The sequence below is a fragment of the Geotrypetes seraphini genome, chromosome 11 (assembly GCF_902459505.1).
Source record: "Geotrypetes seraphini chromosome 11, aGeoSer1.1, whole genome shotgun sequence".
In the NCBI taxonomy this organism is placed as follows: Eukaryota; Metazoa; Chordata; class Amphibia; order Gymnophiona; family Dermophiidae; genus Geotrypetes; species Geotrypetes seraphini.
This window is the reverse complement of record NC_047094.1, coordinates 37,028,319-37,053,843: the sequence shown is the minus strand read 5'-3', so window position 1 is coordinate 37,053,843 and position 25,525 is coordinate 37,028,319. Positions and strand designations below refer to the sequence as shown.

At 46.0% G+C, this 25,525-nt stretch overlaps 1 protein-coding gene across 1 annotated transcript in view; it reads right to left on the bottom strand.

The window, feature by feature from the left end:
- Positions 1 to 2,511: 2,511 nt before the first annotated feature.
- TEKT5 (tektin 5) overlaps positions 2,512 to 25,525 on the bottom strand; it is a 56,612-nt gene continuing 33,598 nt past the window's right edge. Inside the window, exons 6-7 of the mRNA XM_033963144.1 lie at positions 10,325 to 10,479; positions 2,512 to 3,281 (exon numbers count right to left, since the gene is read on the bottom strand). Coding sequence (XP_033819035.1) covers positions 3,065 to 3,281; positions 10,325 to 10,479 — 372 coding nt within the window. The 3' untranslated portion in view covers positions 2,512 to 3,064. The remainder of the gene's footprint in view (positions 3,282 to 10,324; positions 10,480 to 25,525) is intronic.

The window sequence follows — 25,525 nt, the reverse complement described above, 5'->3', positions numbered from 1 at the left end:
GATATATCAAATTGGAGTAGATCTGCCTGGTGTCCCATTCTTAAGGTCTGTTTAATTTTGGTAGTTCAGGTTAATAGAAGGAGTTCTGTGCTATGTTGTGAGTGAAACCTGAACTGTGAGGGATGGAGGCAGGATAATTTTTTTATATAAGTTGAGAGTTGCTTGCAGACATACCCTTCTAAAAATTTAGTAAGTATAGGGATGACGATGATGGGTCTATAATTTGAAGGATTTGAGAAATCTATGTTTTAGGTCTTGGGAATAGCGGTGAGGGCAATATGACCCATTTGAGGTAGTAGTTGGCCATCCTGTAGTAGGTTATTTGGAGTTTGGTCAGCCAGGATATGATGTAATCTGGAACATCCGCCAATAAACGAGAAGGGCATTTGTCAAGGATGCTGCTGTGAGTGGATACTTTTTTTTTTATTTAGCTGGGAGGCTGTGTCAGATGTTGTTAGAGGCTTGAAGGTACTCCAAATTCGGTCAGCCATACAGGGTCTATTGTCCTTGAATGTAGTGTATATTCTGGTCTTACAGTGATGGTTGTCTTATCAACATCAATTTGTACATTTTTGATCTTAAGAAGTCAGCAAGTATTTCGGCATTTGGCTGGGAATTAACGTCAGACAGACCTAATTTTGGAGGTGTAGACATGGTGTGCATTAGGCAAAATAGTTTTTGATATCAAAATTTTTGTTTTCAATTTTGTGAGCATAGCGGGGGGGGGGGGGGGGGGTTTGGCTTCAGCGATATTGAACGTATTTATTGATTTCAACCCTCCAGACTGTTTTGTGTGCTCTTTCGCCATTACCTCTCAAGTCTTCGGCAAGATTGTTTTTCAGCTGTTAGGTTTTCGATAAACCAAGGCAAGGGTTTGGTAGTTCTTGTGTTGCGATGGCGTAGTGTCTGTTCCAATTAGTAAACATTGTAGTAGGATTGTTTGAAATTGTGTTTAATAATTTGGAGAATTTATGGTTTGTGTTTATCCTGACTCGTTAGTGGTTTTTTATTGGTTTCCTTAGTGGATGTACTTCCCATATACAGGGTAAGATTGAAGGAGATCTGACCAAGGAACTATAGTCCATTCTGTATTGATGATGGGGGTGTGAATGTTATAATATCTAAAGTGTGTCCTTCTTCATGTGTAGGACCAGATGGTTTTAGGTCTAGCTGACTACTGAGGAGAATTTTTTGTATTTAATTGGAGACATTACCATTGTCTTGGGACTCTAATGGAATATCAAGATCTGGAACAATCTTCCAAAAATTACATAAGAACATAAGAATTGCTATACTGGGACAGACCGAAGGTCCATAAATCCTGGTATCCTGTTTCCAACAGTGGCCAACCCAGGTCCCAGGTACCCAGCTAGATCCCAATAAAACAAATTTTATGCTGCTTATCCTAAGAATAAGCAGTAGATTTCTCCAAGACAGAACCCAACTACCCCAGATTTCAAAAGAAACTAAATTCTCTCCTTTTTGACAATTACTGTTGCATATTGGCAGGTGAAGTTTGAGATAATTTCTTGTAGTTTTCTATTATATAAGAATGGTCTGTGGGGGGGGGGCATATACTAGAAGTATATCCATGTTGCAGGGATACATTTTATATTTTTCTTGCATACCATATTCTAGATCAGGTAGGACTGAAGGGTCTGTTAATGTGATTTGGAAGAAGCTTTTGTAGACTAAACTAGTGTGAGACCACCTCCATGGTTGTTCAGTCTGGGTATGTGGATAGCACTGTATCCTGGTGGGCGTTGATGGGGTAGTTCTGGAGAGGTTGTGTCTTTGAGTCAGGTTTCTGAGAAGAAGGCAAGGCCTAAGTCAATTGCAGATACCTGTTCATTTAGTAATAGTAGTTTGTTGACAATAGATCTAACATTGATATAAATGCAAGGCACAGGGGTGGTTGCTCTTTCTTTTAAGTGTTGATGAATGATACAGACATAGCATTATAATGTAATGGGTATTAGAAATAATTCTGACTTCTTATCACTAACATTGAATTACTTTCCCTCTTCACAATGCTATTTTAATGCATTTTATGATTCACTTGCGGTGTGGGAGGGGGGGTTGTCCGACAAGAGGGACTGGGCATCCCTCCTGCCGGCAATCGTTGCGGCGATGTTCAGGGGGGAAAGGGGGTTTCCAGCAGGAAGGGCTGGCCTCCTGCCAGCAATATTCCGGGGTTGTGGGGAGGAGTTGCCGCTAAACTTATCACGGCAATAAGCTCAGCGACAGCCCTATTCTCTAACCGGCACCTGTGGCATGGATGCTGGTTACAGAATCGTTGGTGTTAGGCAGGCTTAGCTCTGTGCGATTCTCAAAAGCCGCTTATAAGAACATAAGAACATAAGAAATGCCTTCACCGGATCAGACCCTAGGTCCATCTAGTCCGGCGACCCGCACTCGTGGAGGCCAAGCTAGGTGTTCTCTAATGGACACCTTGTTCACCAGTGTCCCTCAATGTGATTTGCATGAAGATATGCATCCAACTTGCCCTTGAATTCCAGAATGGTGGTCTCTGTCAATATCTACATAAATGACCTAGAAGAGGAAACAACAAGTAACATAATCAAGTTTGCAGATGACACAAAACTATGTCGGGCAGTTGGGTCGCAAATAGACAGAGACGCACTTCAAAGAGATTTGAACCAACTGGAGAAATGGGCGGAAAAGTGGCAGATGAAATTTAATATAGAAAAATGCAAAGTGATGCACCTGGGCAGGCAAAACAAAGAACAAGAATATAAAATGGTAGGTGTAACATTGGGCTCCTGAGACTGGGTGTCCTATACAGAATCCGGCCCTCAGTTTGGATCTGAAGAAGGGGCTGTTAATACCAAAAAGCTGGTCCAGAAATGTCTTCAATACAAAATTATTACCTTATACTACTAATATTTTGCATTTGTTGACGTTTTGTATCTATGCATCCAAGATGGCCTGCAAAGAATTTGGCTTTTGGAAAATTTATTTCCTTTTAAGCTTGGTATGATCCTCCTTCTCTATCTTAAACTTCACATCATACATTGCACAGATAAGTAAAGGCAGCTGTTCTTTAGATATAGCCAATGAGCCGCACGCTACTAGGGAAGTTTTTACGCATGACCATGCACTTATCCCGATCTATATAGAGAGAGTTTTCCTTCACTTGTATCTCATGCTGCAGTTTGGCTTTCTCAAAGGCAAGCACCTCCAGAGTGTCCCGAGCTTCTTGGAAGCGCTGCTTCAATGTTTCGACGGCTTCATCGATGGCATGAACTTCTTTCACCAGTCTAAAAGAACAAGAAGCAAGTAAATTACTTCTCAGGTGCCATCTTAGGGGATGCTTTAACTAAGTAGCAATAAGCGCTGGCGCGCACTCACCACAGGTTAAAATGGCCCACCGTGGAAAGTGCTAAATCATTTTGTGGAAGGTTTGGATCTGCGAGCACAAACCACAAGCTAAAAAATTTAAAATTTTTAAATGTTTTAATTTTTTGGGGGGAGGAAGCATGTCTGGAGAATGAACATTTCTGCGCTTAGTAGTTAGCACATCTACATTTCTGTGTGTTAATTAATGCAGGATTAGCACATGAGCCCTTAGGGCCTGATTCTCAAAACGTGTGTCTCGATTGCAGGTCACCCGAAGTGGTTCTAAACACAATATACAAAAAATGATACCAAATACCACTTCCAGAGAGTATGTATCCAAAATTAATTCTACAATGGTTATAACTGCTCAGGAAAAGGCCTCAGAATAGGAGCTTACGCAAAGTCCTATCATGGACTGAAACTTCAGCTTAACTGCTCCTTGCTCCAATCACTGGCCCAAAAAACCTGAGGGTATATACTATACAGTTTACTTCAGGTTTGAATAAATATAGTTTTTTAACTTTTTTTTAAACTTTTTTTTAAGACCTTTATGTAAACTATAACCTTTTGGTAAACTATAGGTACATCTCTCTATTAGTTGAAGTCCTGTCCCCACCCTGAAAGCTTGATGCCCCCCCGACGTCCGATTCACCCCCCCCCCCCGCAGGACCGCTCGCACCCCCACCCCGAAGGACCGCTCGCACGCACTCCCACCCGCACCCCCACCCTGAAGGACCGCTCGCACCCCCACAGCCTCCCGACCCCCCCCCCCCATCATGTAGAAGCTCCTACCGGTGTCCTGCTGCTTCCTCTTGGCGGTCCCGACTCCCCGACACAATCGGGGCAAGAGAGAGCTCAAGCCCTCTTGCCCCAGCCAACCGCGGCACCCCCAACACGATCGGGGCAAGAGGGAGCTCAAGCCCTCTTGCCCCCCCCGACTCCCCGACACGATCGGGGCAAAAGGGAGCTGAAGCCCTCTTTCCCCCCCGACTCCCCAACTCCCCGACAATATCGGGCCAGGAGGGAGCCCAAGTCCTCCTGGCCCTGGCGACCCCCCCCCCCCCCGCTAGTTGTTTGGGCCAGGAGGGAGCCCAAGTCCTCCTGGCCCTGGTGACCCCCCCCCCGCTAGTTGTTCGGGCCAGGAGGGAGCCCAAACCCTCCTGGCCACGGCGACCCCCTACCCCCACCCCGCACTACATTACGGGCAGGAGGGATCCCAGGCCCTCCTGCCCTCGATGCAAACCCTCCCCCCCCCAACGACCGCCCCCCCCAAGAACCTCCGACCGCCCCACCAGCCGACCCGCGACCCCCCTGGCCGACCCCCACGACACCCCCACCCCCCTTCCCCGTACCTTTGTATAGTTGGCCGGACAGACGGGAGCCAAACCCGCCTGTCTGGCAGGCAGCCAACGACTGAATGAGGCCGGATTGGCCCATCCGTCCCAAAGCTCCGCCTACTGGTGGGGCCTAAGGCGTCTGGGCCAATCAGAATAGGCCCGGGAGCCTTAGGTCCCTCCTGGGGGGCGGGGCCTTGGGCACATGGTCTGGTTGGGCCCATGTGCCTCAGACCCCGCCCCCAGGTGGGACCTAAGGCTCCCGGGCCTATTCTGATTGGCCCAGGCGCCTTAGGCCCCACCAGTAGGCGGAGCTTTGGGACGGATGGGCCAATCCGGCCTCATTCAGTTGTTGGCTGCCTGCCGGACAGGCGGGTTTGGCTCCCGTCTGTCCGGCCAACTATACAAAGGTACGGGGAAGGGGGGTGGGGGTGTCGTGGGGGTCGGCCAGGGGGGGGGGTCGGAGGTTCTTGGGGGGGGCGGTCGTTGGGGGGAGGGGGGTTTGCATCGAGGGCAGGAGGGCCTGGGATCCCTCCTGTCCGTAATGTAGTGCGGGGTGGGGGTAGGGGGTCGCCGTGGCCAGGAGGGTTTGGGCTCCCTCCTGGCCCGAACAACTAGCGGGGGGGGGGGGGGTCGCCAGGGCCAGGAGGACTTGGGCTCCCTCCTGGCCCGATATTGTCGGGGAGTTGGGGAGTCGGCGGGGCAAGAGGGCTTGGCCTCCCTTTTGCCCCGATCGTGTCGGGGAGTCGGGGGGGCAAGAGGGCTTGAGCTCCCTCTTGCCCCGATCATGTCGGGGGTGCCGCGGTTGGCTGGGGCAAGAGGGCTTGAGCTCCCTCTTGCCCCGATCGTGTCGGGTGTCGGGACCGCCAAGAGGAAGCAGCAGGACACCGGTAGGAGCTTCTACATGATGGGGGGGGGGGGTCGGGAGGCTGTGGGGGTGCGAGCGGTCCTTCAGGGTGGGGATGCGGGTGGGAGTGCATGCGAGCGGTCCTTGGGGGTGGGGGTGCGAGCAGTCCTGCGGGGGGGGTGAATCGGACGTTGGGGGGGGGAGGAATTATGTAAAAAAAATTTTGTACAACGCGCTCACGCGTATAACGCGTAAGGGTATGCGCGGTACGTAAAAATCACATATAACGCACGCGTTATATGCAAGAAAATACGGTACTCCTTGGAGGGACAGGTGACATCAATGTAACTGAATAAATAAAAACCTTGGTAACACACAAATTAAGGTATGTTACAGCCATAATGCACAGTATTTGTCCCTTAATGTGTTTTAAATGGCAATAATGTGTTTTATTACCATAACATACATTAAATAAGTTACTGCAGGATGCACACTCCTGAAACACAGCTGTGGTGAACAATGCAAGCTGTATTATTCCTGGAAAAAAAGATGCCAGCAAAAAGCTGGCATTATTTTTGCTCCCTGGGAGCATTTGGGTCACTAACCCAGATCTTAAAGGAGCCAAGCAGTAAAAGCTAAATCTTCCCCATCCTTTGAAATCCCTTCCCCATTATAACACCCCTTCCCAAAGCTCCCCTCCAGTGCAGTAGTAAGGGGAGGGCAAGGGGGAGCGGTCCGTCCTGGGTGCCACCTTCCTCGGGAAGCCGGCAACCCTCCTCCTCTCCGCCCCCCCTTCTCACTCCTTCCCCTGCCGCATACCTTTTTAACTTTGGCGCGAGCAACCACCAACTTACTGCCCACATCGGCTTTGGCACTTTCTCTGACATCACTTCCGGGACCCGCACCTAGGCAGTGATATCAGAGAGAGAGCGCCAAAGCTGACATGGGCAGTAAGTTGGTGGCTGCTGGTGCTGAAATTAAAAAGATACAGGGAAGGGGCGTGGCAGGGGGAAGAGGGCGGGGAAGGGGCACCACTGCCCTGGGCTCTGCTCATCCTCGCTATGCCACTGCTCTCCTCCACAAACACTCCCTGGGCTAACCCAAGACATCCCTGCTGTCTCACGGTTACAGGGCAAGAGAAATCCACAAATGCTCTTGCCCCTGTCAGGCTCATCTTGGCACAGGCAAGCCTTAGCAGTAGTTTTGCAGTACTACCACTAGAGGTCAGGCTGTGCTTTTCATGTACTGCAAGAGTACTAAAATTCTACAGATTTGTTGCTCCTGTGGTACACTAAGGTGCAGTAAAAGTCCAGTTTTTACCACACTTTAATAACCACCCTCTTAAGTTATCGTGAGGTATGCAATAAGGCAAATTTTGCTAATTTGCTTGTGAACGCGAGAACCAAATGTAGGGAATAATCAAAATTCCTATTGCATACTTCTGGTTGAAAAATGCAAAACATGTTCATTTCGCGATTCTTGATTTTTTGGAACACAGCTCTACATAATTTTGCTGTTCTACTAAGCTACAGGAATGCAGCAAAGAAAGAGATGCTGGGGACACTCCCATTAGAGCAATATTCTGGTTATTTGTATCTTTTGTCAATAGAAATGAGAAAATGTATTGAAACAAAGACACCTCTGTTGTTGGACTGGATCGTTAAAAAAATTGTCACATTCTATATTCCATTCTGAATCTGGCCTTTGATGGGAACAAAACCTGTCCTGGGGAGGCCTCAACCAGTTGGGTTTTCAGGATACCCACAATGAATATGCAAGACAAATTTGCATCTGCTGAGTCTCTAGTGCAGTGTCTTGCAAACTTTCCGGCCGGCGGCACCCGGAAGTGTGTGGTCTTCGATGTGATGTCATCACACACATGCGTGATGTCATCGCATCGACATCCATGCATGCATGGAGGCCCATCTGGCTGCGACCCGCTTTGGTGGAGTGATTTGGGAGGCGGGGAGGTGCGGAGAGGAGGAGAGATGCCGGCGAGGAGGAATCATCCTGCCGGCTGTCTGCCTACAGGACATGACTCTCACCACGAAAGGCACGTCCTGTAGGCAATCAGCTGGCACGGATGACTCTCCTCCTCACCAGTGTGTCGCGGCATACCTGAAATCTCAGGAGGCACACTGGTGTGCCATGGCACACAGTTTGCAATACACTGCTCTAGTGGATAAAGACTTATCTAGTGCATATTCACTTGGATATTCTGAAACCACATTTGGCTGTTTTGCCCCCTAGGGCAATTTTGGGAATCCCCGCGTTAGACACCTCAGGAGTCAGGTGTCAAAGTGGCTTTTGGATTCCTGGTAGACTATTCCTTTTGATATGGGACAGTTAAATGCCTCACTGTGCCATGTAGAATCCACGTTAAAAATACCAAGATAGGATGTAAAAAATATCAACGTACGAGTATTATCCAAACCAAAAATGTAATACACAAATCTTCAAATAATCTGACATAACATTTAAAAATGTACAACTGCTGTCTAATTGCCTATGAATTTTAAGAGGTTTTATTTTTTTTGGGGGGAGGGGTTATAGTTCTAAACATTCCAATTTAACCAAGTATCAAAACAACTTTTTATCCTTCAGGGACTTCAACTGATTTACATCTAAATCAGTGGTCTTAAACTCAAACCCTTTGCAGGGCCACATTTTGAATTTGTAGGTACTTGGAGAGCTTCAGAAAAAATAGTTAATGTCTTATTAAAGAAATGACAATTTGGCTAAGTCTTAATAATAATATTGCAATTTATAGCTAAAGAGACATATGATCAAAAAACTGTTTTATTTTACTTTTGTGATTATGATAAACATACCGAGGGCCTCAAAATAGTACCTGGCGGGCCACATGTGGCTCCTAGGTCGCGAGTTTGAGATCACTGATCTAAATTAGAGAGCTGCACGGGAACGGGGATGACGGGAATCCCGCGGGACCCGCGGGGATCCCGCGGGTTCCCCCTTTGGGTCACGGGGATCCCGTGGGGACGCCCCCTAGGGTCGCGGGGATCCCATGGGGACGCCCCCTAGGGTCGCGGGGATCCCGTGGGGACGCCTCCGAGGGTCGCGGGGTTCCTGCGGGGTTGGATCGCAGTACACTGCATTTGAGCCGCGAGGGTAGTCTCCTCCTCCTTACCTGCACTGTCGCAGCACACAGCCGAACGGAAGTCTTCCCGATGTCAGCGCTGACGTCGGAGGGAGGGCTTAAGCAAAGCCCTCCCTTCCTCCGACGTCAGCGCTGACATCAGGAAGACTTCCGGTCGGCTGTGAGCGGCAGGGCAGGTAGGAAGAAGGCAATGGCGAACGAAAGAGGGGGGAGGGGGCGGTCCGCCCCGAAGAATGTGCACAGCCGGTCAGGTCCCCCGATCGACCGACAAGAGGCCCGGCCGACAAACCTCCCTGCCCTGTAGCCGCGAATCTAAATTACCTCTTACAGCAGCTTCAATACTCCAGCTGCTGTAAGAAGGTAATTTAGATTCGCGGCTACAAGACAGGGAGATTTGTCCGACCGGGCCTGTTCTGTTGTCGGTCGGGTGCGGAAACGCCACAAAGGTAAGGGGCAGGGAGGGAGGAAAGGTGGAGTGGAGAAGAAAAGACGCTTAAGGGGGGAGAAGGCCGCTGAAAGCACTGGGGAAGACAAAGGGGTGGAGAAGGACGCTGAAAGGACATGGGGTAAACGGGAGGAGGGGGGGAAGGATGCTGAAAGCACATGTTGAAGACAGAGGGGGGTGAAGGACCCTGAAAGCACTGGGGAAGACAAAGGGGTGGAGAATGCCACTGAAAGGACATGGGGAAAACAGGGGTGGAGAAGGCCACTGAAAGGAAATGGGGAAAACAGGGGGGGAGAAGGCCGATGAAAGGATATGGGGAAGACAGAGGGGGGAGAAGGCCGCTGAAAGGACATGGGGAAGACAGAGGGGGGAGAAGGACGCTGAAAGGACATGGGGAAGGCAGAGGGGGGAGAAGGATGCTGCCTGACAGGACATGGGGAAGATGGTGGGGGAGAAGGACACTGGAAGGAAATGGGGAAGAGGGAATGGGGAGAAGACAGAGGTGCCAGACTATGGGGGGAGTGGAAGGAAAAAGATGGGTGCCAGACCAATTTGGGAGGGGGGAGAAAGGGAGAGGCACAGTAACAGAGCAAATGGAAGACACAGAGAGAAGAGAGGCAGTGGATGGAAGGAATTGAATGAGAATATGAAGAAAGCAGAAACCAGGCAACAAAGGTAGGAAAAAAATTCTTTTTTTTTTTTTTTTTGCTTAAGGATAAAGTAGTATATTAGTTGTGTTGATAAAAATTTATAAACATTAGAGGCTCTGGTAGAAACCCGTTTACAAAGTATGTATTCTTCCCAATTAATATTTCCAAATTAATAAAGTCTTTTTGCTTATTTTTAAATGGGTTTCTACCAGAGCCTTTAATTCAGTAGCATAATTAAATGAAATAACTATTTCTGTAGTTTATAGGGACGGGCGGGGACGTAGGGGATTCCTCGCGGGGACGTAGGGGATTCCTCGCGGGGACGGGCGGGGATGGAGGGATTCCTCGCGGGGACGGGTGGGGACGGAGGGATTCCTCGCGGGGACGGGTGGGGACGGGTGGGAGTCCTCACGGGGACGGGTGGGGACGGGTGGGACTTTGGCGGGGACGGGTGGGGACGGGTGGGATTTCTGTCCCCGCGCAACTCTCTAATCTAAATGAATTGATCTGTAACTCATTTATCAAACACAATTTCAGCCTGAAGGTTATGGCAAGAAAGAATGTACTTACTTATAATGTGGGTCATCACGGCAGAGCTCAATATTAGGCCGTCTTGTTCTCTCTTCAAGACATGTCTGAGCCACCTTCTTTGGATTCTCCTTCTCCTTTATTGCCTGTTTCAGCAACTCAACTGATTCTTCTAGTTGCTTGATTTCATGATCTGCCTGAAAGAAAAACCAAGAGCCTCAGATAAGTAATAATCTCTTATAATAAAACCCTAAGCGCGCTTGCGCACTCTTACCGGCGTGTTCCATGATCCATAGGTCCATGGTTGGCAAGAGTGCGCATGCACGCTTACTACGGCCCCACGCGCGGCAGAGAAATTTTTAAAGCGCGACACTACCTGCTCTCCAGCAAAGGCATTTTCTGCACGGCGGTTTCCCCAGATTAAAAAAGAGACTACGGCGGTGGAGTTTTTCATTTTCCCCAGGTGATAAAAGGAGCCTACAGCGAGCCCTGCCCCAGCTGACTCCACATAATAGGGGAGGAAGCTGAAGAAGTCAGCTGTTTGCCTGGCATCTTTCCCTTGCTGGCGAAGGCACGGACATTGAAGAAAAGGTTGCCCCCCACCACCACCAATGTGCACAACGTTTCATGCTACATAGACACCGCTGCCGCTCTCAAGATAAATTGGGCCCCACACTCGCGGTCTGGCTGGCTAACTTTCAAGCCGCGGCAGCAGCTCCTATCACGAACCGCACCTGACCCCAAAGTGAATTGCTGCAAGACGGAAGTTCCTCTTCAACGGGATGCACGAGCTGTGGTGCTATCACATTGCCAAGTTTCCTGGAACACCTCCGTGGTAACAGCATGCGCGGTTGACGGTCGCCATAACAATTTGGTGCGTGCACACGTTCGGAGATCGCACGTTCCCTTTCCAACGATTGTCGATTGGCAGTTTAACTTACACAAGTTAATCTGTGCCGATTTCCTTCATACAACTTACTCTGTGCTGTTTTCAAGTTACTCTCTGCCAGTTGCTTGGAAAAAAAAAAAAAAAAGGTAGGTGGGAGAAGGGGCATATTCCCCAACAGCCCCCTGACATTCCCCTAAGATTTCCACACACACACATATGGACAGGGGATCAGGGAGAGACAGTGGAAGGAAAAAAAAAAGAGGATTCATTGACTTACTGAAAAAAATGTCACACTGAAACACTGATAAAAATGTTTTATGATGTTGTACGGTATTTTGTTCCCTTCATACAGCATCAATCATGTTCAACAGCGAATAATGCAAACAAAAAATGTTTTGCATTCAGAGCACTGAACAAATATTGTTATAGGACAAGTTACACAGGGTGGTGGACACTTGGCTTCTACCTGAAGCAGAATAGAGGATTAACCAACTTTTCACCTCAAGCTACATATCGGAACATTACATCCCTTTTCTGTCTAAACTGATTCTCATCTGTTTCCTGTCTATATACCCTTACAAGCTCAAAGAAACACATTAGCACAGGATATACCAACCAGGCCAGACATTAAGGGCTCATTTTACAGAGGCGCGCTAGCGCCTTGATGCGTAGAATAGCGCGCTCGCTAAATTGCTGCACGCGCTAGCCGCTACCGCCTCCTTTTGAGCAGGCAGTAGATTTTTGGCTAGCGCGTGCTAATCCGGTGCGTGCGCTAAAATGCTTAGCACACTTTCGTAAAAGGAGCCCTAAGACTTAGGAACAAAACATAAGAATTGCCATACTGAGACAGACCAGAGGGCCATCAAGCCCAGGATCCTGTTTCCAACAATGATCAACCCAGGTCCCAAGTACCTAGCTAGATCCCAAGTAGTAAAACAGATTTTATGCTGTTTACCCTAGGAATAAGCTGTGGATTTCCCCAAGCCATCTCAATAATGGCCTATGGACTTCTCTTTTAGGAAATTATCCAAACCTTTTTTAAACCCCGCTAAGCTAACTGATTTCACCACGTTCTCAGGCAACGAATTCCAGAGTTTAATTACGTTAACCCTCTCCTTAAATTACTTCATTGGCTCCCTTATCCACCTTTGCATGCAAATGAGGGAAATGGCATGCAAAGAGGGCAGGGACGCGATTCACAAAACAAAAATCTTTAACTGGGCTGGCCAATCAACAAGAAGCAACTTCTGGGGACCAGTCGCTCACCTCCTTTCCGACTGTCCTGCCAGCTCTGCTCTCTGCCTCTGCTCTCTACCGCAACCTGCTCTCTGCCTCCCCGGCTCTTCTGCTCTCTGCCACGGCCTGCTCTCAGCCCCCGACATTCCAGCTGATCTCCTACCCTGTTCAGCCCCGATCTCCTGCCCTGTTCAGCCCCCAACTTTCCTGCCCTTCCCCGCAGTGTGAGCCCGTGGTTTTAATCCACGGGTTTAAAGTGGGAGGAGTGTGTGGCACAGTGGAGCTACAGCCTCGGCACCCTGGAGTTGTGGGTTCAAACCCCATGCTGCTCCTTGTGACCCTGGGCAAGTCACTCAGTCCTCCATAGCCTCAGGTACGTTAGATAGATTGTGAGCTCACCGGGACAGGTAGGGAAACATACTTGAGTACCTGATTGTAAAACCGTTTAGATAATCTTGATAGGCGGTATATAAAAACCTAATAAACTTGAAACTTAAAACCACGGGCTTGTGAAGTAAAAAAAAAAAAGTCAAAAACTTTTAAAAAAAAAGCACTGCCGGGCACAAAGAGCTTGCAAAAAAAAAAAAAAAAAAAAATGCTGAGAGCATGCGCAGACCAACTACAGGCAAGGAAGATGGTCTGCACATGCGTCAGGATCGCACACTAGCAATCCGTGCGATCAGAGGGAGGCATTCCTCCAATCGCCCTCATTTTAATTTTTTTGTTTCGGGAATTGGTCGGGCCTGCATGGATCGGCCACGGAGAGTCAGGTTTGTGAATCTAGCCCTTAATCCCCTATTGCCCCAGGTACATTAAACCTTGAATGAGTACCTGAATGTAAACCACGTGGAGGGGCATAATAAAAACAAACAAACGTCCAAGTCCCCTTTTGGCCTAAGGCCCTAGGCGCACAAAGTAGGCAGCAGGGACATGTTCATTCTCAAAAGAAATGTCCAAATTGGGGGGGGGGGGGGGGTTCGAGAATGGCCTACCTTTCAAACTACAGGGTCAGATAAAAGTGCCCAGCTGTCACTTTTGGAAATTGACATGTTTTCAACCTTTGAGGTAATCATTTTACACACATAATACACAACAATTCCTAGCAGACTTGCCATTCTCTAACAAGACAGACTGATTCATGCAGTTGAATAAACCTCTGTGATGTGGTCGGTCAGTTCGCCTTAGCAGTGCTATGTTTATTTCTGCTCGCCTCTTCCTGTGCATCTGGTTATCCCCGACTGCACTATGGGACTACAAAGGTCACCATAGCAATAAATGAAAGTTAGAAAACCGCAGAAGCAAACATTCTAGGAATCACAATGATGATGACTGAAAGAGTCATGGCCTAGAGTCACAGAGAAAACAGGAAAACAGAAAAGCAGCATAATTCTCACTCACAAGCTCCCCCTTTGGGTATATGCTGTGTCCTCGGTCACTGAAGGATATTATCCGCTGTATATCTTAACTAAATGCCAGTAGGTCAATGGACCATTTCCTAAAGTATCATATTCTTAAAAACGGGCACAAAGACCAGAAATAATTCAAATGCTGGAGGATACTATTTAACTTGATTTCTATCCCGTCGACCCCAAAGAGCTCAGGACAGGTTACAGGTTAACATACATAGTAGCAGAGAAAGCAGTGGGAATGGCCAATGAGCAATCCACAAGTATGAGTCAAAACTTTGTTTATTTTAATCCAGGCATTTTTCCTTTATAGCTCTTTTCGTTTGTATTGTTTGGGTGCCCAATCCGGTCACTCTTACCCTCTTTTTTTTTTTTTTTTTAACAGACCTTTTTTATTGTCTGTAGTGAGTAACCGCTGTACATCTTTGCATTAGGATTCACTTTATGGTTTTTAATTATGGTTTCTACTCTTGTTTAATTGGTCTGCCGTCTCTTCTTATTTTAAAACATTTTATGTTTTAGGATAGGTATTTAATTAGGTCCTCTGCGTTGATGTACCTCCACATCTTGGTATGTAGATTAAGAGGCTCTCCAAACTTTTACTCTTTGCCTAATCAGTTCATAATAACATGGGTATTTCACTATTTTTCATCACAGTTTTGATCTTCACCCTAAATCATTTATACACAGGTTCACTCTCACAACTTCCCATTGTCGTCCTGATGATGCATTGCAGACAGCGGCGGCTGGCAGAGGAGCAGGAGGGACTCCTCCTGCTCCCAACCGAAGGTAACTGGGAGGAGGGGGGATGGGAGGCCGAGGGAGGGGGCATTCCGCGGGCAGGAGGGAGTGGGCATCCCTCCTGCCATTCACTTGCGGTGGTGGGCAACTGGTGGTAGGAGGGAGTGGCCATTCCTCCTGCCATTTTTTTGAGTTCGGGAAGGGGAGAAGGGAGGGAGCACTTTGTTGGGGGGGGAGGCTTTTTTTTTTTCATTTTTTTTATTGGCCAGATATTTTGCGTGTGTAATACACGCCAAATATCTGGCCCATTTAAAAAAAAAGAAAAAAAGCTGGCAGAAGCCCAACAGCAGTGACAGGAGGCTGCTTCTCCTGTCACTACTGTCAGGGCTCTGCAACGATTGAGCGATTGAGTTGGGGAGTTTGCATGCAAATGATTTGCACCTCTGTGCAAATCATTTGCATGCACACTAGATAGTGAATCAATCGCTGTTTAAAAATCAGCAAGAGAGTCGGCCAACAGTTGGCCAACTATCTTTAGTGAATTTAGGCCTTTGTGTCTCTGATTCTCATATCTTCATTATCCCCGCCCCTTTTCTCATCTGGGCTTTCATGACCTCTATCAACCCTTTCGCCTTTCTTCTATCCTCTGATGGTTTGTAAATATGTAACTCCTGTCCTTAATGTTTTTTGGGGGGGTTTTGAAACCTCTACTTCTATTGTAGTAGTATTGTAAACCGCTTAATTCTCTAAATCCAATCCAATAGTTCAATCTCTAAATTTCACACTAGAATTTACAGCAAAGGTGATATAATGCACATGTGAATCACGAAGATGTAACCCATCAGAGATGGTATGGCTGCACCTGGAGGGGTTTTGCAAACCCTATGTGGATGGTACGCTTTACAAATTTTCCCAATTACTCCATAAACCACAAAAGGTGTTAATTGAGAAAATATAACAATTTATGTTAATGGTCCCACTTGCCTATTTCCTTGTGTGACCTATGTAAATAGCCTGCCCAGCACTTTAGAAATTGCATTGCCAAGACAAACACACGAGGGAAATGTAAAGATCAGAGAAAACAGATGCAAACAATGCAGAATGGAATTGCCTGATCAGTAGCACAGAAAGATCACTTTTACTTTCTTGTATGATTGTTTCCATCCACCTCAAAACTGGCAACCGAGACGACATACATAAGAAATACATTTCCCCAGCTTTGCAAAGGGAAGAGATTTTTTGGGAAATGTTGTTAAAATTTTCCTTGCTGCTAAAGAAACTAAAGGTCAAGGGTCACAGAACAAAATTTGTTTCTTTATTTAATTAGTCCTTTGCTATCTGCTGACGGCCAGTTTATGCGACCAGGAGGACAAAGGTGATGTGGAGGGGCATTTTTTGATGATGTCCAAATCCGACTTTGAACGGTTTGCAGAAGAATCACAAAAATAGAAAAACGCCTATCTTTTTGTTTCGAAAATGGTCATTTCTCAGATGTGTTTGTCGTCAGTGCATCTATCTTATTGAACCATTAAAAAAAAACAAAAAAAACAACCCCAACCCAAAAACACACAAAACAAGCTACTGGGATGTAGGTGGGGCCAGCACTTTTAGTAGACTGGTCACACAGACATCCCAGGAGAGTAGTGAGGCACCATATAATAATAACTTTATTTTTCTATACCGCCATAGTCAGGCGACTTCTAGGCGGTTCACATTGAAAGAAGGCTGGACAGTCAACGAATGATAAGGAGTCTAAAATAGAAAAGTTACATAAACAAGGTATATACTAGTTTAAGTTCCATGGGTAAAGAATACATGAAAATTGGAGCTTCCTGGAGATTGAATAGCGTTTACAGGGGGTTAGTTTTAGTTTAAGGGTGGTCTGTTTTAGTCAATGAATTTGTCGAATAGGGCGGTTTTTATTGCTTTTCGGAATGCATTGTAAGTCAGTTTGAGTTCATTTATGCAGTTTCGCAACCAGACTTGTTGTCTATTCGCTTGGAATATAAAGGTTATATCCAGGAAGGATTTTTATCTGCAGCCAGAGATCTTTGGGTAGGCAAAGATATTTGTTTCTGGTTGTTCGTGTGGGGTTGTGCAGAATGAAGTGAGTTTGCAGGTAGGAAGGTGCTAGTCCCCAGACTTGTTTGAAACAGATACATGCAAATTTGAATAGTATTCGCGCTTCTATGGGGTACTGCAGTGAACTTCACATAAAAAGGTCCAGGTATATATCTCATCATAACCCCCTTACAGTGTATAGGGTATAGGCGGCGTAATGCTTTTTTTTTGGGGGGGGGGGAGCAAAAGCTCTGCCCCAGACCCCACCCCCATAATAATAGTACCGTTTATAATGCCATTTCTTCCATTCATTCTTCATATACATACAATATATTAACAATGCATAAGGTTAACTACAAAATTAAAGTACACAAAGCACACTGTGTGCAGGGACAACTTTAACTATCATTTATATTCTGCTTTGTTCAGAGGTCAATGCAAACTCCCCTTCAGTGCCAAAGTACATTAAGGAGTAACACAAAACCCTGCAAAGAGCATAACCAACGATCCATCTAGCACAGTATCCCGTTTCCTTTTTTTTTTTTTTTGTAACTATTTAATTCTAATAAACATCGTACATTGCACAAATTGCAAAGAGTTGCGAGTTCTTCAACGCCCACTCTCAACACAAGTCATCACAAAAATACAGTAGATGTATAGTCATATCCCACCCCCCTCCTAATTTCTTCCCCAAACCCTTAAAAAGCCCCTAGGTAACAGCCCCGTGCCCCACAGTATCCTGTTTCCAATAGTAGCCAATCCACAAGTACCTGGCAGAAACCCAAACAATAGCAACAAACTGTAAAATGATTAAAATATCAAATGAACATGGTAGAAGAACTGCTGGCATTTTGGCAGGGGGTTTTCATAAGTCAATTCTTCTCAGTCTCCATCTGCTGGTAAAAGTACATAACCTAACCATCTACAGCCCCCATGATCTCCAGCCCCCCCCATGATGCCGTTTTCTATAGTCCCCCCCTCCCTGATGCTCTCCTCTACAGCTCCCCTCCCCGATGCTCTACTAGAGCAGCAGACTCTGAACCAAGAAAGCCAGGATTCAAATGTCACTGCAGATCCTTGAGATCTTGAAAAACTTAGACTGTAAGTCCTCCACGAGTGAACCACTATGGTGTCAGGTCAAAAGCGCGCCGGGACAAAGGCACGCGCAGACAATTGAGCACAGTGTGGAGGTGCGCGCCGCACAAAATTACTGTTTTTACGGCTCCAACGGGGGGGGGGGGCGTGGGGGGGAACCCCCCACTTTACTTAATAGGAGATCACGCCGCATTGTGGGGGCGTCGTGGGGGGTGTGGGGGTTGTAACCCCCCACATTTTACTGAAAACTTCACTTTTTCCCTGTTTTTAGGGAAAAAGTTAAGTTTACAGTAAAATGTGGAGGGTTACAACCTCCAAACCCTCCACAACGCCGGCGCGATCTCTATTAAGTAAACTGGGGGGGGCTCCCCAACAAAACTCCCCGTCGGAGCCCCTAAAAACTGTAATTTTCTTCAGCGCGCGCCTCCATCTTGCGCTTAGTTGTCAGCGCGCGCCTTTGTCTTTCGCCGACTTGTCTATGAACCAACCACTATTTATAAATCGGATGCTCATCTAGTATAACTCATCACGCACTCTCCGATCTTTAGCGCAAGGACTACTGGCAGTTCCTTCTTTAAAAGTTGTAGGCACTAGACGTCACGACATGTTTTCAATAGTGGCCCCCAAACTTGGAACTCCCTACCACAATACATAAGGGATGAAAAAGAACTCAGTCTTTTTTAACGATGCCTTTAGTCTTTAAAATAAACATAATTTATGCAGTGTAGCCAAGTCATCCCTCCTTATGTTTTTCCCTGAATGGTTCTCTCCTCTTTTTTCTAAACATTAACTATGTAACTTTTCCCCTTTATCCTCCCGTATTTCTGCTATGTTTGTTTATGAGTCTGTTTTTATACCTTTTTTACTTAATTCTATTTGTTTGTTTATTAATATGTTTATTATAACTCATTGTAATTCGCTTAGTAAATTATGGATAAGCGATTCATCAAATTAATAAATAAACTTGAAACTTGAAAATACCTACTGTACTTAAAAGTAACTTGCCTTGAGCTACTTTTGAGAAAGATGTGATCAAAATCTAGTACCTGGCATACCAGGACCAACATTGCAATTCTATCATACAATTATAATAGTAACTTCTATGTGTCACACAACAAGAGCCTATCTATGAAAAAGCATCACCTTAAACATTGTGGCAGACACTAAAACATCACTACACATAAGGATAAACTAAACAAATCAGAGAAGTACAAATCAATCCTGTACAATGTTAAGAAGCCATGTCTCTTTCACAAATGCAGAACACAGGAGAAAAACAGAAAAGCATTTTCTTTTCTGTTGAGCACAATACAAAGACATAGCTACATACATTTCCCAAAGCTGACTTATTGTATGTAAATTAATTCAAAATAAAATGCTTTTTTTATCTTTGTTGTCTGGAGATGTATTTTTCCATCAAGTCGGTACCAGTTTCTTTTTTTCTGCTTTCTTGTCTTCTGCATTTCTTCCTCTCTCTTCTCCACTCCCATGTGCAACATGTTTCCCTCTCTCTCACTCACTGTTTACCATCATTTCCTCCCTTGCTACAAAGGGGGTGGGAAAAGAGAAAGAGAGGGGGAATCTAGGGCACATCTCTCCCATCCACTCTACTGCCAAGTCCAACATTTCTCCCTCTCTCATCTCCTGGCCCCTGTACAGCATCTTTTGACCCTCCCTACCAGCCCCATGCCCACATTTCTTCTTCTATCAACCCTTTCCAATACCATGCTGCATCTCTTCCTCCCTTCCCTCTCTACCACCATGTCCAACATTCCTCCCTCTTGCATCTCTTTCCATCTGTACCACCCTTTACTCTCCACCACATTATCCAAAATGTCTCCTTCCTCCTCTCCACCACTATCATGTCCAACAATTCTCCCTCTTTCTTCCTTTCTCCAGTTGCACAACTCACCCTCCCACTACATACACCTATGTTCAACAATTCTCCCTTTCTCTTTCTTCCCCCACTGGCAGCTGTCTTTTCCTCTATTCCCAGCCCCTACCCCATCTCTTTTTCCTCCCTTCCCAACCCCCCAGCCCGTGCATCTCTCCTTCCTTGCCTTCCCACACCCCCAGCCTGTACAGCATCTGTCCTTCCCAGCCTTTCCAATCCATGCAACATCTGTCTTTCCCTGCCTTCCCAACCCCCTCAGCCCATGAAGCATCTGTCCTTCCCTCCCTTCCCAACCACGGTTACAGGGGGGAGGGTTTAGACCTATGATTATACTGAGTTTGGTTTACAGTGATGCAGAATGTTCATTGGCGCAGGCTGTCCCACTCAATGAAGTCATTTTTTCTCCCTTAATTATAGAATTAAATAATTATTCAAGTAACCATACTTTAGTCTGGCTGTATCCATTTTTGTTGGTTACATTCATTATGAAAACAGGTCTAACCTCAAACATCCATATTGTGCCATGGACATACTCAGGTTTTATGCTTAAAGACACATACATTGTTTTGCTCATATTTTTATCTTTCTACCCTACAACATCTGGACCCCTGAGGAAGGCAGTCTCGCCGAAACATGGACCGTGTAGGGTCCGTCAGGACAATCATACGTGTATTATTAATTCAGACTTTTATTTGTATTTTTATTGTGAAGAACGAATAAAAAATCATCTTTCAGAACATCCACATCCACAGTCTGTTGTTTTTATCTTTAGAAAAAGGTCTAAATCATAAACCCGTCCTAATCCAGCCTAATCCTAAACCACATCTCTAGCACGCTCCCTTGAGATATTCAAGCAAAGTAGACAAGCACCATAGAAATCTGTCTATAAAATACGTTTTGGGACGTTTTTCTTTTTCAAAAATGAGCCCCATTAGATATGTCAAAATATAGCTTTGAAGTTGAGAGTTGCCTTTATAAAGTAGTGGATGGTGTTTTTCTAACCTATTGCAAAGGTAGCGCATGAAGAACAGACAGGGAGGAGGTAAAGCATCTGAAAACTGGACAAAAGGTGACCAATTAACTAGCAGCAGGAACCATCTCTGCTGTTCCCATCCTCTTTACGATGATTTATCATAATAAAGAATTCATAAGGTGCTGCTTTTCACTTTGCTTCCAAACACAGCTCCAAGAGGGTAGTATAATTTTCTGCCTAATATAATACAGATGTGGGGGATTTTTTTTATAGTATAATATGCTTTCCACTGCTCTGTAATCTGATTGGCTGGCCATTTATTTGCTTAAATTTATGAACAGATTCCCTGGATTTTGCCTGAAGCAATTTACAATTTGAGTTCAACAGTAATTCAATCCACAGCTTAAAATTACAATGTAAACATAATCAATACAATAACAGACACTAACTCAACAATCATAAATATTCAACAATGTGGGAGACAAAACAATTGATTCTTAAAGCAGTCAGCATGCACACATGCCAACAATTAGTCCTATACTACTAGAAATGGTCAGTTAAAAAAAATATTATACAGAACCACCCTCCCCCCACCCCCCAAAAAAAAATAAGTTCCTTACTTGGCTGTGCAGTACATGTGTTTTCTTAAGGGGACAATAAAAAGTTACTTTTATTTGCATGCCACAAATCTTAAACTAGAGAATAACACAGGGGCAAATTTTTCCCCATCCTTGTGGGAACTCATTTTCCCATCCTGACAAGTTATTTTCCTTTCCCTGCCCCATTCCTGCAAGCTCTGTCCTCATCTACACAAGCCTCAGACACTTTAAAATCATAAGTAGCAACATTCTAGAGCTCAGAGTGTGATGTCATAATGCCTCATTCCACCAATGCCTAAGTTCCGTCCTCATATGCACAAGCCTCAAACACTTTAAAATCATAAGTAGCAACGTTCTAGAGCTCAGATTGTGATGTCATAATGCCTCATTCCACCAATGCCTAAGCTCTGTCCTCATCTGCACAAGCCTCAAACACTTTAAAATATGGCAGAGCTTACAGGAATGGGGCAGGGACAGGGACAGTGACAAAACTCGTGGGGACGGGACAGAGAAATTGAGCTCCTGCAGGGACAGGGAAAAATTTGTCCCCATGTCATTCTCTATCTTAAACTCTTATATCTGTCACTCGCTTAGCAGGGAAAGGTATTTTCAATCATGTTTGGGTGCATTTCCCTCTCCTAGAACTCCTTAACTCTCTCCCCTACCCCCATCCCCACCCCCAGCTCCCAATCCACCTATGCAGATTCTAGTGGTTTGATGTAAAATTGTAAAATTGACTAAGTGTCATCTAGTATAATAAAACCCTTGCCCGCACATTCACAGTTGAAACGGTGTGATTTCTGCGTCCGTGATGTGTGCCTCCGTGTCAGACATGCGCAGTACGGCGTACGGCGCGTGTGCAGCGGTGGAGCCTGTAGCGGTTTGATTTGCGGTGTGTAAGAGGAGCCTGCGGTGCCAATTTTCCCCATTGCCAACGTTGCTTCCAAACTAGTGCAGGGAGGGAGGCTTCAACTCGCTGCTCCTGCTCACTTCGGGCCTTCCTCGCTGCCGGGTCCTGCTCCTGCCTTCGCGCAAAAAGAAAGTAGATGGGAACCGGCAGCGACGAAGGTCTGAAGCAAGCAGGAGCAGGGGAGAGATGGGATGAGAGGGGGATGGGATGAGAGGAGGATGAGAAATGCTACTGATGGCTGTGTGAGACCGCGGATGGGGGGGGGAATGCTGTCGACGCCTGTGTGAGACCGCTGCAACAGCAACCTTTTGGGGAGACAGAAGGAAAGAGGGAGAACGAAAACCAGGGAAGGGGGAGAAGGGCTACTGCAGGACAGGGGGAGCAGGCAAGGGGTGCTGATGAACAGGGGGGAGGTAAAAGGGGGGGGGGAAGGCCTAATGCAGGACAGGGGGAGCAGGAAAGGGGTGCTACTGGAGAGGGGGGAGGTAAAAGCAAGGGAGAAGGGCTACTGCTGGACAGGGGGAGCAGGGTAGGGGTGCTGCTGGACAAGGGGGTAGGTAAAAGGAAGGGAGAAGGGCTACTGCTGGACAGGGGGAGCAATCAAGGGTGCTGCTGCACAGGGAAGGATGGGAGGGAAATGCTGATTCTGCACAGGGAAGTGGAGGGGAGAGGGAAAGGAGGCCAGATAGCAAACGTGCTATGCTTTGGGGGTAGGGGTATGCTGGGGGGCGAGCAGCAATCTTGGTTTGCTTGGGGAGGGGGGAGACAGAAGGAGGCCATGAAGAGAGACAGAAAGACAGGAAGGCAGCGCACAAGAACGAAAGACAGACGCACACAGAAAGTCAGAGGGCAGGGAGAGACAAAAAGCAAGAAAGACAGACAGACAGGGGGCCAGGGAGAGAGACAGACAGAAAGCAAGAAAGAAAGACAGACAGACAGGTGCCAGGGAAAGAGACAAACAGAAAGAATGACAGACAGACATGGGGCCAGAGAGACAGACAGACAGCCGGTGGCCAAGGAGAAAGAGAGAAAGAAAAAAAGACAGCTAGCAGCCAAGGAGATAGAGAGAGAAAGAAAAAAAAAGATAGACAGACAGCTCACACGGTAAGTTTTCATTAAATTTCGTGATCTGTTAAGTCTACACATCTATTCTAGCACCCGTTAATCTTACGGGCTTAAACACTAGTCTACTGAATAAGACTTCAGGCCAGAACTAAGGATTTCATATGAGCAGTGAAGAAAAATGTACAAATCCCGCACCCTGTTCCTGACACAATGAGTTTTCTTTAAGCTCCGCACCAAACAGATCCTACAGCTGTGCAATCTCAACTACGCAAAGATTTCAGTGCTGCACTGTGAGATCTTCAACACCACCTACAAGTCTACAAAACTGCTCTTATTCGCGAAAATCCTCAAATGCTTAGGCTATGGGTCTATGAAGCAAATATGAAAGTCCTCCCTTTTGCACCGTCTTGTCTTGAGTACAGTATGTTCCCAAATAGCATGGCGTGTACCATGACCATAATGAACCTCATTCTTGAGCCAGTGTATGTGGAGTATGATCTCCATCTCTCAAATTTACCGTTCATGCTTGCCTTAATACTCACAACATGCCAAAGAGAGCTTTTTTTTTTTTTCTGGAGTTCCCAGAGCACCAAAGCATAGACCGAGTAAGCAACTTATCAACATGTGCTCGAAAATTGATTTAAATTTGGCTTGTGGTAGGCTTGCTTGATGGAAATATTTCTTGTCTGCTGTGAAACTGAAAAGATTCAATTTTTTTCTCTCCTAGTTATGGTTGGCCTGGCGAGATGGAAACACTTTCTTTTAATTTTAGGATATACATAAGGGATGCAATAATGTTGCAAATGATATGATTTTAGGACAACCACAGCAATATCTTTTTATGCCTTAAAAATAATTATGTAGAGTATATAAAAGCTGACATTGTACAGAATTGGTCTCAATCCCGATATATGTTGGCCAATAAGATACAGCCATGGCTCCATCTGCTGGGCTGAGCAGGACACAGCTCTCTTGGGGTCTAGCAACAATCCTACTTGGCCCAACAGGATGGTCTTTACTTGGCCACTTCCACAGCACTCCTCTTTAGGAGATACTTGCTGCATTTGGCAGAGGTCTCCATCACTGATGGGATGGGCTCACTCAGTGGTGTAGCGAGGGTGAGAGATGGTGCCCCTCTCCCACCCTCTTCTCTGCCTCACCCCCACCTGCTCCTTCCCCGTGCGGGTGACCCTTCCCTTCCCAACCCCAACCTGCTGCTCGTGCCAGCGTTGGCCTTTCCTCTGATGTCACTTCCTAGGCAGGGGTTCAGGAAGTGACATCAGAGGAAGAGCCGATGCTGGCATGAGCAGCAGGTTGGGGGTTCCTGCGAATGTTAAACAGGAAAGGACCGCTCATCCAAAAGAAATGTAGCACAAAGAGGACTAGGGCCTAGGATAAATGCCTCCTCCCTCCGTATCAAAGTTTCCCGCCTCTTTCGTACTAGAATTTAAAAATTGTGCCAATGGACTTTCCCGCTAGAATTTAAAATTGTGACAAGGTTCTTTCAGTCCACATTAAATTTGTGACTAATGAACTTTCCCGCCAAAATTCAAACTTGTGACCAACAAACTTTCCCGCCAAAATTCAAATTTGTGACCACTGAGCTTTCCTGCCTTAATCACCTCGAGCCCCAGCCAATCAGTTTGGAGGACCCACTATATATAAAGGCAAACTTCAGACCTCAAAGCACGCCCTGAAGAAAGCCACAGCATGATGTCTGAAATATCAGTTCTACCTACCCAGACGTGGTGAGACCTGTACAACTGCAATAATCACAAAGGGATGATATGATCAGATCTTGTTTTATTAAATATCAGCCTAGTGGCAGTATTTTGAATCAGACAAAGTTTCCTCTTAAGCTTCACTGAAATACCAGAATACAACAAATGACAGTAATCCATCAGAGATAGAACGGTAAACTGAACTAATATTCTAAAATGCACTTGGAAAATAATTTCAATTTATAGAAAGAACTTTTGGCAATAGTATTAACCTGAGGATCCGTACTCAGGTGCCGATGCGCAAAAGTTTGCAGTAGGATCAAATTGTTGTTGTAGGTGTTAAGGTAAAGAGTTCCAAAATACCGGGCCATTCACCAACTCATAACAGCATTTTGGGAAAAAAAACATTCAAGTGGGAATCAGATATCTAAGTTGGGACATCTGAAGGTACCCCTATTATTTCATCAGAAGATTTGCCATGTGGAGGCTGTTCTAAAAAAAAAAAAAAAGTCAAAATAGACATCTATGTGTCGCTACGTGAAGCAGGAATTGCCAATTCAGAAACAAACCCTACCAAAATATGAATAGTGAATCAGCTGACACAGAGATGTCCATTTCATAACCCCTGATGTCTATGTTTTGCAATAGCAACA